The sequence below is a fragment of the Podarcis liolepis genome (genome assembly GCF_965112155.1).
Source record: "Podarcis liolepis genome assembly, chromosome: 12".
NCBI lineage: Eukaryota > Metazoa > Chordata > Lepidosauria > Squamata > Lacertidae > Podarcis > Podarcis liolepis.
The window spans coordinates 1,505,922-1,520,175 of record NC_139563.1 but is presented as its reverse complement, the minus strand read 5'-3'; the positions used below and the strand labels follow the sequence as shown (position 1 = coordinate 1,520,175).

The 14,254-nt window shown below is 46.9% G+C and overlaps 2 protein-coding genes across 7 annotated transcripts in view; both read right to left on the bottom strand.

Moving 5' to 3' along the window:
* Nucleotides 1-492: 492 nt before the first annotated feature.
* On the bottom strand, nt 493-14,035 carry LOC310689298 (verrucotoxin subunit beta-like). Of its 6 annotated transcripts, none has more exons than XM_083466831.1 (3): nt 12,628-14,035; nt 8,237-8,374; nt 493-3,820 (listed from the first exon to the last, which is right to left on the bottom strand). In XM_083466831.1, exons 2-3 carry the CDS (start codon nt 8,331-8,333, stop codon nt 1,815-1,817), a joined length of 2,103 nt encoding a protein of 700 aa, XP_083322957.1. In that variant the 5' UTR covers nt 8,334-8,374; nt 12,628-14,035; the 3' UTR covers nt 493-1,814. The 6 variants fall into 6 exon arrangements, with proteins under 6 accessions (XP_083322957.1, XP_083322956.1, XP_083322959.1 ...); XM_083466830.1 differs by lacking the exon at nt 12,628-14,035 and adding an exon at nt 12,364-12,612; XM_083466833.1 differs by lacking the exon at nt 12,628-14,035 and adding an exon at nt 9,612-10,479.
* LOC310689259 (uncharacterized protein) overlaps nt 9,205-14,254 on the bottom strand; it is a 163,963-nt gene continuing 158,913 nt past the window's right edge. Inside the window, exon 8 of the mRNA XM_083466702.1 lies at nt 9,205-9,459. The gene's annotated coding sequence lies outside the window, so the exon portion shown is untranslated. The remainder of the gene's footprint in view (nt 9,460-14,254) is intronic.

The window sequence follows — 14,254 nt, the reverse complement described above, 5'->3', positions numbered from 1 at the left end:
GCCTCATTACTGCATGTCTGGGTTGGTTGGTTGTGGGTGCTTTTTAAAGCAGATTACAGACAAGTAAGTGAAAGGTATAATCATCAGTAGGGCAGAACAAGAAGTGTGGCTCACCTGATTTACAAGATATCCAGAAACATACATCTATAACTGAACACATCAGAGACACCGGAGTACCAATAATAAAACGCTCTATATTACATGAAAAAAAATTACACCAATTAAATGTTACTTATCCCAAATTTCTTGAGAGACTTGTGGAAGGGACAAAAGTAGATTTTCCTTTTTTTTTTCATGTATTCAAGAAAATACCACCAAACGGAGACAAAAGCCTTTGTTTTGACTTTAAAAAAATGAATGTGCCGCTAGGTTTTTCATGTAATGCGATGGTTCATATATTATCCACCATAATGAGGTGTTAATTTCAGACAGTGTTTTCCATCTTTGGGCAATCGACAGTCCTGCAGCAATAAGAAAGTAATTCAACAAATCTTTTGATTTTGCATTTTTATTCTCTGCTAATAGTAATAATAATAATAATACCAACTTGGGCAAGAACAACATTTTCTTTTGGGATCTTATTTATTTCACCAAAAACCCTCTGCCAAAACTGCTGCACCACTGTGCAGTCCCACCAAAGGTGGTGGTGGGTGCCCTTCACGCCACAATTCCTCCAGCCATCCAGAGATGCACTCGAGGACATTGCTGTGTTTGTGTTGAAGGTACTCGATTATCTCTTTAGACCAGGCTTCCTCAAACTCTGCCCTCCACATGTTTTGAGATTACAATCCCCATCATCCCTGACCACTGGTCCTGCTAGCTAGGGATCATGGGAGTTGTAGGCCAAAATCATCTGGAGGGCTGAGTTTGAGGAAGCCTGCTTTAGACCTTCTGCATTCCCCATTCTGCCCCAGGGGCTTCAACATTCTGGGCACGTTCTTAATACAGTCCAAGGAAGCAGATTCTCCCCCACCTTATCCTATTGCTCAACATCCTCTTCATGCTCAGGGTTGATCCAAACATCCTCTGGTCCCTCTGCTTTCCCTTGGGGAAAACCGCTCTTAGAGCTCTGTTGGAACAAACAGCAATCTGGGTTTTCTACAGATTGATGTTTGCTCCGATCTAGAGCTAAACAATGGGTTTTCCCTGGGAAAGGAGGGGGGCAGGGGGGAAACTGCTTGGACCCATGCTTTCTTGGCATGGGACAAGTGTGGACAATCCCTCGTGTAGTTTGAAGGGGTCCTGAGGGTCATCTAGTCCAACCCCCTGCAATGATAGATAGATAGATAGATGACAGATAGATGATGGATAGATAGATAGATAGATAGATAGATAGATAGATAGATAGATAGATAGATGATAGATAGATGATAGATAGATGATGGATAGATAGATAGATAGATAGATAGATAGATAGATAGATAGATAGATAGATATATCTTTATTGTCATTGTCCCATGCAGAAAAATGAAATTGGAAAAACTGCATAAAACTACTACAAAACTACATAAAACTACATAAAAACTACATAAAACATTCAAAAACCCCTAAAAACTCTAAAACCCCATTTTAAAATACGCTATACTATAGAGACCAGGAATCTCAACTAAAGCATCCTAATGGCCATCCGGCCTCAGCTTGGAGACCTCCAAGGACGGAGAGTCCACCACCTTCCACCACTTTGACTGCCTTGACATCTTGGGCTATCCATCAATGCATATAACAGCGTAACTTTCCTACTACATCAGGAAAGGATGGCATGCACTGGAGGAAGGCAGCACAAGGGGGATCTCCCACCCAAAGATGGGTCCCATCTAAAACTCCCCTTGGACCAGCTCCTCACTGGGCTTGCTCTCAAACCCGTCTCCGTAAACTGCAATGACCCGAACAGCGGCCACCTTCTTCAGAGACCGTTTGGGGAGCCAACAGCTCTCAACTTTCTCTCCTGTTCTCTGCTCTTTCCATGTGCCGTCTGCTCTTCTCCTGAGCTGCACCTTGTACTCTTTTATCACGATGCCGGCTGCAACGAAGCTGGGGCTGCCCCACGTGACCTGGAGTCGTCTGCTGAAGCAGGAACTTCTAGGCCTCAGGGCTGGTTTCCCTGGGGGGCTTGAATGGCAGGTGGTCACTACTCTGCTCACATCACTGAACGGACTGAGGCCTGTTTTGGTCTCTACAGCATATCTAAATTCATATTTTGTTTCTGGCTCCAGTTGTGTGGCCCAAAACTTTTCCTGACTGCCTTTTACATGTGCAAACACCCATTTTTCCTCCCCTTGAACCCTGTGCTGGACATAATATCCCGAGATCACCCCTTTCTCAGACTCTGTCGGCTTAAATGTCAGCTGGAACCGGTCCCAGGAGACAGCATCCGCCAGCAGAGGGCGAGGTTTAGAGAGAAGGTCTAATTTGGTTCCTTCCAGAGACCCACTTTGGTATCGGATGATCACAGCACCTGGATCACTCATATTGGCCTGCGAGGTCACCACAAACTGAGACTCCCCAGGTTGAGAAAACAGAGAGTATTCTGCAAAGACCATGGCCGTCTTCTGGACTCTCTTTAATAGGTCTTCATCCTCAAACCACGGAGCAAAGCTCTTGTCTCCTGCAGAAGTCTCTGGCTTGAGTTCAGATACTTGATTCAAGGCTGCATTTAACTTCTCCAAGTAGGGCTCCTTCGCTTGCAATGAGGTGAACGTAAATGCAAGGACGATGTCAAATTTGTGATCGAGCACCCTCTTCACCACTTCATCCTGGGAGGACACCTTCCCCTTTGACAAGCCCAGGAAGAAGTTGACGTAATAGATCTCTCGGAATTTCAGATCCAGGAATTTGTGGAGCCACTGGCTTCTGAATGCCGACTGCTGGTGCTTCCTCACGGTGTCCCCCAAGGCACTTTCTTGCGCTGCTCCGGCACGAATCGCAGGCAAGAGCCCTGCCATCTGCTTCTGCAAAGCTCGCCTGTACTGCCGGCACAGATCTTGGAACTGCAGGATTTTCTTCTGGATTTCTGGGAAGACGGTGGCAGTTGGCTCCTTCAGGAGGTCGTTGCACCTCCTGTTGACTTCCCCCAGCTGCTCCAGAGCTTCCTCGACGTCAGAGATCAGCTTAGAGCTGACCTGACGCACAAGCCTTGCAGCCTTGGGCTCCAGCCTGTTCAGTGGGTACAGCCAGACCTTCACAGGCACTGCCTTCTCCCCTTGGTCACCCAGCATTTTGGGGAGGCTGGAATAGACTTTCAAGGCTTCCTCATAGCTGGTTGGGTTGCTTTCTAGCGCAATGTCCCCATGGAAGGTACAGCTGAATTTTTCAACCACAGCCTCTTCCTCACCTTTCAGCTTGTTCCCTGCCTCTCCTTGGCAAACCAGAGGAACTTTGGCCACCATCACGTGGAGTTCGGCTTGAATATCTCGGATACTCTCGGAGGAAGAAGACATTTGGTCAAACACAAAGAAGGCGTGGGCTCCATACAGGATGCCAACAACCACGTGGGTGCTCAGCCCTTCGCTGAAGACCTCTGGGTAAGTGATATGTTGCAGCCCCATATGGTGCATGGTCAGCTGCTCAAAATGTGTGGTGGCTGAGTACTGGAGGGTTATTCGGACCTGGCGTGTGGACTTCCGGGCATCCAAGAGAAATTTGGCTGATCCGTCCACCTTGACCAGCCCCGCCAAGAAACTGGCCTTCAACGATCCTGAGATATTCAGTGCACGGCTTTTGTGTAAGATCATGTCGTATTCAACGACTTGCGTTGCGGTGTTGGGCTGTGGCCGCACATCAATGTTCTCCTTCAGCACCCCTGGATCCCAAAAAGTGATGCCTGCAATTGAACAGAGACGCAGCGAGAGGTCAGTGCAATGGGATGTGGAATTGCATGTGAAATATTGGATGCTCTGTTATGCGCAATCCCTTCGCCAATGTGTATGCAGACAGTTCTATTGCGCTTGCAAAAGACTATGACAATCCTCATCTTCCTAGGTTTGGCTACTGGGAGACAATAAAGACTTATGCAACATAAGAACATCAGAAGAGCCTCTGCTGGATCAGGCCAAAGGGGCCCATCTAGTCCAGGATCCTGTCCTCACGGTGGCTGACCAGATGCTAGATTTGGCTACGTGCTACCATCACTGATGGCAAGTGAAGTCCAATGGAGAGTGAGGGCAGTGTGATGTAAACGAGCATAAGAGTTCAGCTGGACCCTTCTGGTCCAGGATGCTGTTTTCGCAGTACTGCCTCCATCTGTGATAACCGTCATGGCTAATAGCCATCAAGAGCCCTCTCCATCTGTTTGGGTGCACAGCTCTCGTCAGCCCCAGCCAGTACAACTGCATGATGCTGTGGGGCGGCTGGGAGTCACTGCCGGGTGAAAGGACAGAAAGCAATATAATAATAATAATAATTTATTATTTATACCCCGCCCATCTGGCTGAGTTTCCCCAGCCACTCTGGGTGGCTTCCAATCAAGTGTTAAAAAACAATACAGTGGGTTCCTGTTTCCTGCGGTGGAAAATGGCGGATTCCACACGATCGGACTTCAGCCTTTCCGATAATTCAGGGCTGATATGGGGGTAATTAGCCCTGGCAGCCTCCCCAAGGCAGGGGCGGACTGTCTCGCGGTTTGCCCCAGATTGCCGATGTGGCAGACGGCAGGGGCACTGGGTCACAGAGCAAGGGATGGACTGACACTCCTGCGATGCCACCCCATAGCCGGACGCATCTGTTTGGGGAAATATAAAGATTTGAAAAACAAACAGACACACTCTGAACTGACGAAGCTGGGGGGAAACCTGCAGAATGTACAATCTCTGGTGCAAAAGATCAAACTTCAAAGAGATCCTCATCATGATGTTTGGGATCTGGAGGGGCTCGGTAAGTTTTTTCTTCTTCCTCTACCATTAACAATACGTATTGCATGCCAAGCCTCATTAAGAACCTAAATTGCTCTTCAAAAAGTGAGTACAGATGGACTTTCATATATAATTGGGACATATCTGCAGCTGCTTTTCTTCTAAGATTTGAAATGCCTGTTAAAGACGAAAACAAAAGAACAAAGAACAAAAATGGCGTCTACCCACTATGCATTTATGGAATATCTGAAATACTTCCCTGATTAAGAGAAACAGGAGCTAACTGATGGTTGGTTATAAAGACTGGAAACAATATTATATATACAACTGTTTGCAAAAAGAAGTTTTTTATTATGAGCGACAGAGAGGGCTAAATGGATGTTTGGCAGCCGCCCTCTAGGGCCTGGAGAGGGGACTGGGTGGATTCCAAAGGCCAATTGTTAACTGTCTGATATATGGCTACATTGCAAACAGTCTGCTCAAGAATAAATCAGCAAGGAGTTTCAGAAGGAGGTTTCTCTCTGTTTCTTTCATAACACCTGGACGGGAAAGATTAACGATTTGGGAGGTGCCAAAATAACAATTCTCAAAGAGCTGGACAGAACTCTGAATTTGGTTGCAATTAAATGAAGCCATGCGATATACGGACAATATACAATATATGGACAAATCTGCACTCCATAGGGAAAAAAAGTATCTGTTTTCTGACATGAATGAGGATCGCAGAACCAGAGTCAAAACATGGAGGAAAAGATCGGATATGGAATTATGAAAAACATTGATGATGATGAGAGGCAGGACTATGATGTTGAAAGCGCTTCGGAATTCAGACCGTGGGAAGCCAAAACCAAAATTACCGTATTTTTCTCTCTATTACACGCAGATTTTTTCTTCTAAAAAGGAAGGGGAAATGTCTGTGCGTGTTATGGAGCGAATGTGGGGGGGGGGGTCCCTGGAGCCGATTAGGGGAGCGCAGGAACAAAAATCAGCAAAAATCAATCGTGCGTTGTGTCCGAGAGGGAAACCTGAAAAGAGGAAGTTGCAGCTTTCCTGCATTCTGCCTCAGGGTCTTACTGCCCACCCTCCTCTGTTTCGTTGCTGTGTTTGCTCAAACGGAACAAAGAGCAGGCAAATCCCCTCCCCTCCAGGCAAGCAGAGGGGAAAGCAGAGGTCTTTCCTTCTAGTAATTCCTCTCTGTGCTCCTCGCAGGCAGCCAGAAAGCATGCAGGAGGAGAGAGAAAGCTGGCTTCGGTTTGTGGAAACTTTTGCCTTTCTTTCCTCCCTCCCGTAAAATCCCTCTCCTGCTTTCTTAGCCAGCTGCTTCTCTGCACAACGCTCTCTTGTCCCTTCTGTGTTTTTCCTTCACTCCCCACTTAAAATGTAGTTACAAAGCATGGATCCACATGGATCCTCAGGATCTTTGCATTGGGCCACCCCAAATTCACCATCAGATCACATAGCAGCCTGCCCCCCCAAAATCACACACCCACTGTTGCATGGGGCTGCAATGGTGCAAAAACGTGGTTAAAAAGCATGGATCCACATGGATCCTCAGGATCTTTGCATTGGGCCACCCCAAATTCACCATTAGATCACATAGCAGCCTGCCCCCCCAAAATCACACACCCACTGTTGCCTGGGGCTGCAATGGTGCAAAAACATGTTTAAAAAGCATGGATCCACATGGATCCTCAGGATCTTTGCATTGGGCCACCCCAAATTCACCATCAGATCACATAGCAGCCTGCCCCCCCAAAATCACACACCCACTGTTGCCTGGGGCTGCAATGGTGCAAAAATGTGGTTAAAAAGCATGGATCCACATGGATCCTCAGGATCTTTGCATTGAGCTACCCCAAATTCACCATCAGATCACATGTCTGGCCACAGCATGAAGCACAAAAATGATACATCCACTGTTTCATTCAGAATTTTTTTCCTTGTTTTCCTCCTCTAAAAACGATGTGCGCGTTATGGTCAGGTGCGTGTTATAGAGCGAAAAATACGGTATTACAATTTGGAAGACAATTGGACTTTTTTATTTTAGTTTTTTATTTTCTTTGGATTTGATTTGATATGTTAATTAGATGTTTTAATTGGAAAATTAATAAACGCTTTAAAAAAAAGGGTTAAAAACAATACAGCATTAAATATTCAAAACTTCCCTAAACAGGGCTGCCTTCAGATGTCTTTTAAAGAGAAGATCGCTGCTTATTTCCTTCACATCTGGTGGGAGGGCGTTCCACAGGGCAGGTGCCACTACCAAGAAGGCCCTCTGCCTGGTTCCCTGTAACCTCACTTCTCGCAGGGAGGGAACCGCCAGAAGGCCATCGGTGCTGGACCTCAGTGTCTGGCTGAGCAATGGGGGAAGTGGAGAACAGGTTTGTGTCCGTTTGCATTTCTTGGTACAGAAAGTATTGATCTGATGTGTAGAGATCTTTCCTATTCTAATTAGTTCAAGGGGATGTGGGAAGTTTCTCTGTGTGAAAGAAACAAGCAGAAGGTTCATGATGTTTGGGTTATTCCTTCAGAGAAGCAGTCCTGTTATCTCTTTCTGTCACGGTCATGCTGACTATACAGTGGTACCTCAGGTTAAGAACTTAATTCGTTCTGGAGGTCCGTTCTTAACCTGAAACTGTTCTTAACCTGAGGTACCGCTTTAGCTAATGGGGCCTCCCGCTGCCGCCGCTGTGCGATTTCTGTTCTCATCCCGAAGCAAAGTTCTTACCCCAGGTTACTCTTTCTGGGTTAGCAGAGTCTGTAACCTGAAGCATCTGTAATCTGAAGCGTCTGTTACCCGAGGTACCACTGTAATCATAAGGCCAGAAGGAGCCTAGGTTTCACTCTTTTCTAGCTCTTCCTTCTGGTGTGGTGTTCTGTGTGTAGTGTTAAGTTTTAATCTTATTGTGTTATTGTAAGTTTAAGTTAAGTCTGCTGCAACTGGACTTCTTACGGGCAGTGCCAATCCTGAATGGATTTGTGACCATTTCGCTCAGTTGCCTTCAGTAACAGTAAAGCTCTGCTGGATGAAGTATTCATCGCCTCTGGTCTATTTTTGGGGGAATCCTGCAACGTGTTTAAGTTTTTACTCTGCTAATTATACATTGGAGTTTTGATTCGGATCAATAAGAGTAGAATTCCAAGACAGTTTTGGCGCCTTCCAGAAAGTGGCATCACGACAACATCACAAACTGGAGCTGAAATATTGATGGCCAAATAAAATCCCAAGACTCTCCAGCCACCACCTTTGAGGCCTTCTTAGAGGGTTTGAGAGGAAAGAGGGTTGCCACCCCCCACCACTACCCAGCCCCCATAATGGCTCATGGTGGTTTGCCAGAAAATCTCCTTCTCTCTGGGCACCGGGAGAGGCAGAGGGATCGTCCATTTACCTGGGATGAGGTTGTCCCTTCGGCAGTCGTAGAGCATCCCCAGCTGGAACGGGCGGCCGAGAGCTGCCATCTCGATCACCTGCTCTTCTTCAGCCATCGCGTCACCCGGGTTGCTGCCTGGGCCCAGGGGTGGCTTTTCTGCAAGAGATGGGACAGGAAAAGAACGGCAGGAGGTGAAAGTTCTAAAGAAGCACAAGAGGAAAAGGTGGAGAAACCGAGTCCTCCTGGGAAGACTACCTGGCCATTCCTCTGACTCTTTCCCTCCATTACGTTGACCAAAAGTGGTTGAGGATTTTCCAGCTTCCAAGATTCACCTGGCTTTGCCCCTGATAGATCTGTGCTTTGCGCCGCAGAGGAGCTAAAAGCCTAGCATACTCCCTCTTCCATGTGACAGCCCTTGAGATATTTGAAGATGGCTGTCACGCCTCCTCTCAGTCTCCTCTTTTCTCCATTGTGCCTTATTCCAAAAAGAAACAGGAGTTTGTCAGTTTGCATCTCTTGGTGCAGAAAGTATTGATCTTTCCTATTCTACTTAATTCAAGAGGGTTCTGGGAGCTTCTCTGTATTAAAGAAACAAGCAGAAGGTTCATGATGTTTGGGTTATTTCTTCCGAGAAGCTGAGTACAGCTGGCTTAAAATGGTTCTCTTATCTCTTCTGTCACGGTCATGCTGACTATAATAATAAGGCCAGAAGAAGCCTGGGGTTCACTTTCTCTTTCTGTCTCTTTTCCTTCCTTCCTCCTTCTCTATGTCTTCTGTACATAGTATGCTTAGCAGTAAGGTTTTAGTCTTATTATAAGTTATTGTAAGTTTAACTGGATTTCTGATGGGCAGGGCCAATCCTGACTGCATTAGATTTGTGACCATGATGCTCATTTGCCTTCAGTAGCAGTGAAGCTCTGCTGGATGAAGTATTCATTGCCTCTGGTCTATTCTTACCCCACTAAGTACCGTATTTTTCGCTCGATAAGACGCACCAGACCACAAGACGCACCTAGTTTTTGGAGGAGGAAAACAAGAAAAAAAATATTCTGAATCTCAGAAGCCAGAACAGCAAGAGGGATCGCTACGCAGTGAAAGCAGCAATCCCTCTTGCTGTTCTGGCTTCTGAGATAGCCGCGCAGCCTGCATTCGCTCCATAAGATGCACACACATTTCCCCTTACTTTCTAGGAGGGAAAAAGTGAGTCTTATAGAGCAAAAAATACGGTATACATTGGACTTCTGATCTGGATCAATATTGAGTAGAATTTCATGACAGAGTTCTGGGCAAGTGCCTGGGACCCCTGGAATCTCACAGCGCTTGGAGACTGGCGTGCAAAACTATCTTCCTATTTAAATTGCCCTTTATTCATTCATAAGGACTGCGGTCTTACTGAGGGTCGCATGCAGAGGGTCCTAGATTCAATTCATGGCATTGCTGGGTGGGGCTGCAACCCCAGGAAGCTTCTGCCAGTCCGCCCTGCACTCTGCTGAGCTCGATGGAGCAACTCAGTGCAGAGCAGGTTCCTGGTGAGGGACTGGTTGGTCTCCTCTGGATGGGGGTAGCAGTGGGATCTCACTTCCTCTTAAGAAGCAGGTCCTCCCGGATAAACCCAGCCCTGCCGATGGCGTCTGAGGGGGCATCTGAGGGCCTTTTTTATCTGCTTGCACTGCTGTGCCAACTGCACCCTTCCTGGAAGAGAGAGGGATCTGGCCCCTGCAGGCAGGCATGCTGGCCAGATTAGATCAGCAAGGCGTTCTCTGCAGAGCGCTGCCTTTGGAAGCGGTCCAGAACGCAGTAGAACCCCATGTTGTTATCAGAGTCATTTTGCTAGCGGAGTTTCTAGACTGGTCGACATGAAAAGCCCAACAAGGAAACACGTCATATAAAAGCAAAGTTTTGATAGCTCAAGGATGGAAACATCAAGATCTGCCGACTATCGAGGAATGGCAAATGAAGATGGTAGAGTACGCAGAATTAGCCAGGCTGACCGGACGAATCTGTGAGCAGGACGACCAGACGTTCCAAAAAGACTGGAAGAAATTTATAACTTACCTTGAGAAACACTGTTTACATATAAGAACACCGGCAGGTCTGAGAGAAACCTTACAACGTATAACTGATGGAGCATTCTATGTGAGATTATAGAAAGAACTATGTATAGCTATGAACAGTATGCTGATATAAATCAACGTGTAAATATTATAGTGTGGAAACAAGAAAACCAGAAGAAGGGTAGAGGGAAGTGGCAAACCTGAGAGTTTTAGCTTACCAATATTGTAAGAATGTATAAATATATAATACTTGAGGGTCCCCTACCTCTCTACCATTCTACCATTCTCTGTGTCCAGAGCCACCGGCAGGTCCTCAGCAGCAGCCCACAGTATTTTAATATTTTCTTGGAAGCTGCTCAGAGTGGCTGGGGAAGCCCAGCTAGATGGGTGGGGTATTAATAATAATAATAATAATAATAATAATAATAATAATAATAATTATTATTATTATTATTATTATTTATTAATTATTATTGTTGTTGTTGTTGTTGTTATGATATGATGATAATGATGATGATGTCTCTGAGGTTTCCTCGCCCCAAGCTGTAGAGGACTTGCTGAGATATGGAGGGAACTCGGCCCGTCACGCTCCCATTGTCCCTCTCCCAAATAAAGGTCCTGCCCCAGGGCTGGTTTGGGGTCTGGATTATCAGCTTCATCCCTGCAGGGCCTGCAGCCGGGCCCCCAGGACTCCTTCAGGACCCTTCCCCCAAAAGGGAGTTTTAGTGATCAGACATTGTCAAGAAACAGTGGGTGCAAGGTGGGCTTCCTTAAGGGCAGGCAGTCCCTCCCTCCTCCAAGGAACCCACACAGGCAGGTGTGTTTGTCTTCCACTTTTCCTCGCAGGAGCTCAAGGTGCCCTGCATGACCCCACCCTCCATATTATCCGCACAAGACCCCTGTGAGGTAGGCTAGTCTGGGAGTTGGCCCCAGGGTCTCCCCCCCCCCCAGCTGGAACTTGGCGGAATTTAGTTCCGGTTCCTCTCCTGTGGAGAGAACAAAGGAGATTCATTTCTTTATCTAGAAAAATAGCCCTGGTTGGCCCCAAGATCACCCAGGGATCTTCACGGCCAGGTGGGTCTCTCTGAACCCTGGTCTCTCCCAGGTCCTCTTCCAACACGCTAACCACTAGGCCACCGTGTTCCCTCTGATGACAGGTATGCTGACAGCAGCCTGGACCCAGCCAGCCACACATGCAGGATCCCTGCCTAGCTTGAAGAAGCCAAGCGGGGTCAAGGGTCGAGAGAGGATGGGGTCAGCCACAGCACTTGAAGGATCCTGTCTATGCTTATTCCTGCGTCGCAGGGGGTTGGACTAGATGACCCTTGGTGCCCCCATCCACCTCTATGATTCTATGTCATCAGCAGGAACAGCTGAAACAGACCCTGCAAAGACAGGGCAGTGAATGAGATACCCGAGCTGGACGTGTGAATTCTCAACGTAATCCAGCCCTGGAGGAACCCTGCTCCCTCTTTAACCTCATAAATAAATGTGTTCATGACGGTGTCAGAAAAACTGACGCCTCGGTGGATTGGACCAAAATTCAATCTAGTTCCAACAATTCTTTCTGCCAGCGACCAGCCAAAAGGACTTAATATATTTACAGCATTTACATGCCACTTCTCAGTTAAAACAGGCAAAGCTGTTTTCAATAGAAACCCTTCGGATCCAACAGGCTGTAAAAACAGCTCAGTGGCCAGCATGGAGGCGAGGAGCCGCGTACAGTGGACACTCGGGTTGCGAACGTGATCCATGCGGGAGGCACATTCGCAACCCACAGCGTTCACAACCTGCAGCACAGCGTCTGCACACGCGCAATTTGGCACGTCTACGCATGCGCAAAGTGTGATTTAGCGTTTCTGCGCATGCGCAACTGCCAAAACCCAGAAGTAACCCGTTCCTGCGCATGCGCAACTTCCAAAACCTGGAAGTAACCCGTTTTTTCAGGATACGGACGCACTGAAATCTGGAAGTACCGGAACGGGTTACATCCGGGTTTCAGCACATCCATAACCCACAAAAAACGCAACCTGAAGCGGCTGTAACCCGAGGGATGGCTGTATAATCAAAGAGTTTAGCAAACAAAACAACCCCAGACTACTACATGAGATGCATCTCGGAGACCCGCCAAGGGGACACGAAGCCCAGAGCCCCCTCCTGTTGTTTCTCCCCCAGCAGCAAGAGGTAGACTTCCTCTGAACCGGGAGGTCCCAATGTTCCTAGATCCAGATAGGTCTGTTCTAGAGTAGGTGTGGGTCAAGGACTTCATGGTAGTGGCAGCTCCTTCCTTCCTTCCCTCTCTGAACTGCGCCCAGTCTCCATCCTTGAATGCCACTCCCCACAGATGCTTCTTACCTGGGAATTCCAGACCTGGGCCTTGCCTTCTGCGCCCGGGATCCAAAACAAAAATATATACACCCCACAGCTAGCACTGGGTGAGGCAGGGCCCACGAGGAGCCAGACCCCACAAATTTAATCCGTTGTCATGAAGTGGACTGTGCCCCAACGTTGCAGCCACAGATCTGAGCCCTGCCAGACTCCCAAGCCGCTTCACCTACAAGAGTGCAAGTTTGCCCCTTGAGATACGTTGTGTGTTCCACCCTGATAAGGCCTGTGCTCAGCCTCACGAGCTCTGGGTGGGGGCCCTGCCTGGGAGGTGGCACAGCTTGTTTCTCCTAGGCCTTCTGGCGCACGGCAAGGCCGTCCTCTGAAGGCCCTCCACGAATCTGCCTAAATCTCCAGGTTTAAATCTCCTAAATCCTCCACAAATCTGCCTAAATCCCCTGTGGCAGGGAGTTCCAGGGTTTAACTATGTGCTGCACAAAGGTTTTTCTTTTCTTTTCTCTGCCCTTCCCAGCTTCCAAAGACACACACATACCAGAAATGGGTTTTCCCAACATCCAAATTAACCCGCCTCGTGACAATATTGCATTTATTCATTGAGCGCCTTTCCGATAGGGAACCTCAAGGCAAAGCACATGGGAATTTCTCAGTGGGTCTCCCATTCAGTGGCTGGCCAGGGGACCAGGGTGAGGGGGTCACCATTCACCCCACAGGGAAATCACCAAAGGAAAGTTTGAAAGAATATTGGAGGTTAGATACTCAGGAACAGATTTTAGATGAAGATTGGGAAAGAATCTTTCCACAACCACCCTTTGTTGCGACCTCTAGGATAATCCAGGAACAGGGGTTGAAGCTGGTACAAAAATGGTATTATACACCTGTAAGGTTATATCATATTACAAAATATGGAAGTAAGAATTGCTGGAGGAAATGTGGAGTGATGGGAACGTACAGTCATATGTGGTGGGACTGTCTGTTAGTTAATGAATTTTGGAAACAGATTGGTAGAGAAATATCGGGAATTGTGGGAAGGAACGTGGAAATAACTAAATTAATGGTTCTTTATTACCCTGAGTAGTACTTAGTTAAAAACAAAAGAGGAATGCAAATGGGTAATACTGATGGTAATTGCAGCCAGACAGGTTATAGCGAGTAATTGGAAAAATGCAGAAGAACTAGGGGTGAACCAATGGAGGAAAAAACTGAATAATATTATAATGTTAGAATACCTAACTGTGAACATACATAGAATGAAAGGGTTTAAGGTCTGTGAGAAAGAGGAGGATTGGTTTGAGAAGATATTGAATTATTTGAGTAGGTTTGAACAATTTGGGGCAATTAAAATGTTAAAAGTTAAATAAACCTTGTGGAAGGAGGAGCGTTAAGGTATATAGAAGAGTACATATGGTTGATTTGAATATGTTATTATGAAATATTATTGAATATGTATATTATTGAATATTGCATACCCAAAGTATCAGCCGCCTGGGCGGTTTCACTGTTTCCATTTTGGTGGTTGGTAAAAAAACAAAAACAAAAACAAAACACCATTCACCCCACAGGCGAAAGCAAGCGCAGTTGGCAGGTGCCACCAACCGGGAGCTGCAAACCCCGTTTCCTTTGCCTGTGCAACCTGAAA

What these genes read in the sequence shown, in the direction of transcription:
- LOC310689298 (XM_083466830.1), bottom strand. Translation starts at nt 12,541, where the DNA reads ATGAAGTCCTTGACCCACACCTACTCTAGAACAGACCTATCTGGATCT. An exon ending in ATCTCATGTAGTAGTCTGGG is followed by an intron (nt 8,375 to 12,363) that starts GTTGTTTTGTTT and finishes CATCTCTTGCAG; the next exon opens with AAAAGCCACCCCTGGGCCCA. An exon ending in AAGGGACAACCTCATCCCAG is followed by an intron (nt 3,821 to 8,236) that starts GTAAATGGACGA and finishes GTTCAATTGCAG; the next exon opens with GCATCACTTTTTGGGATCCA.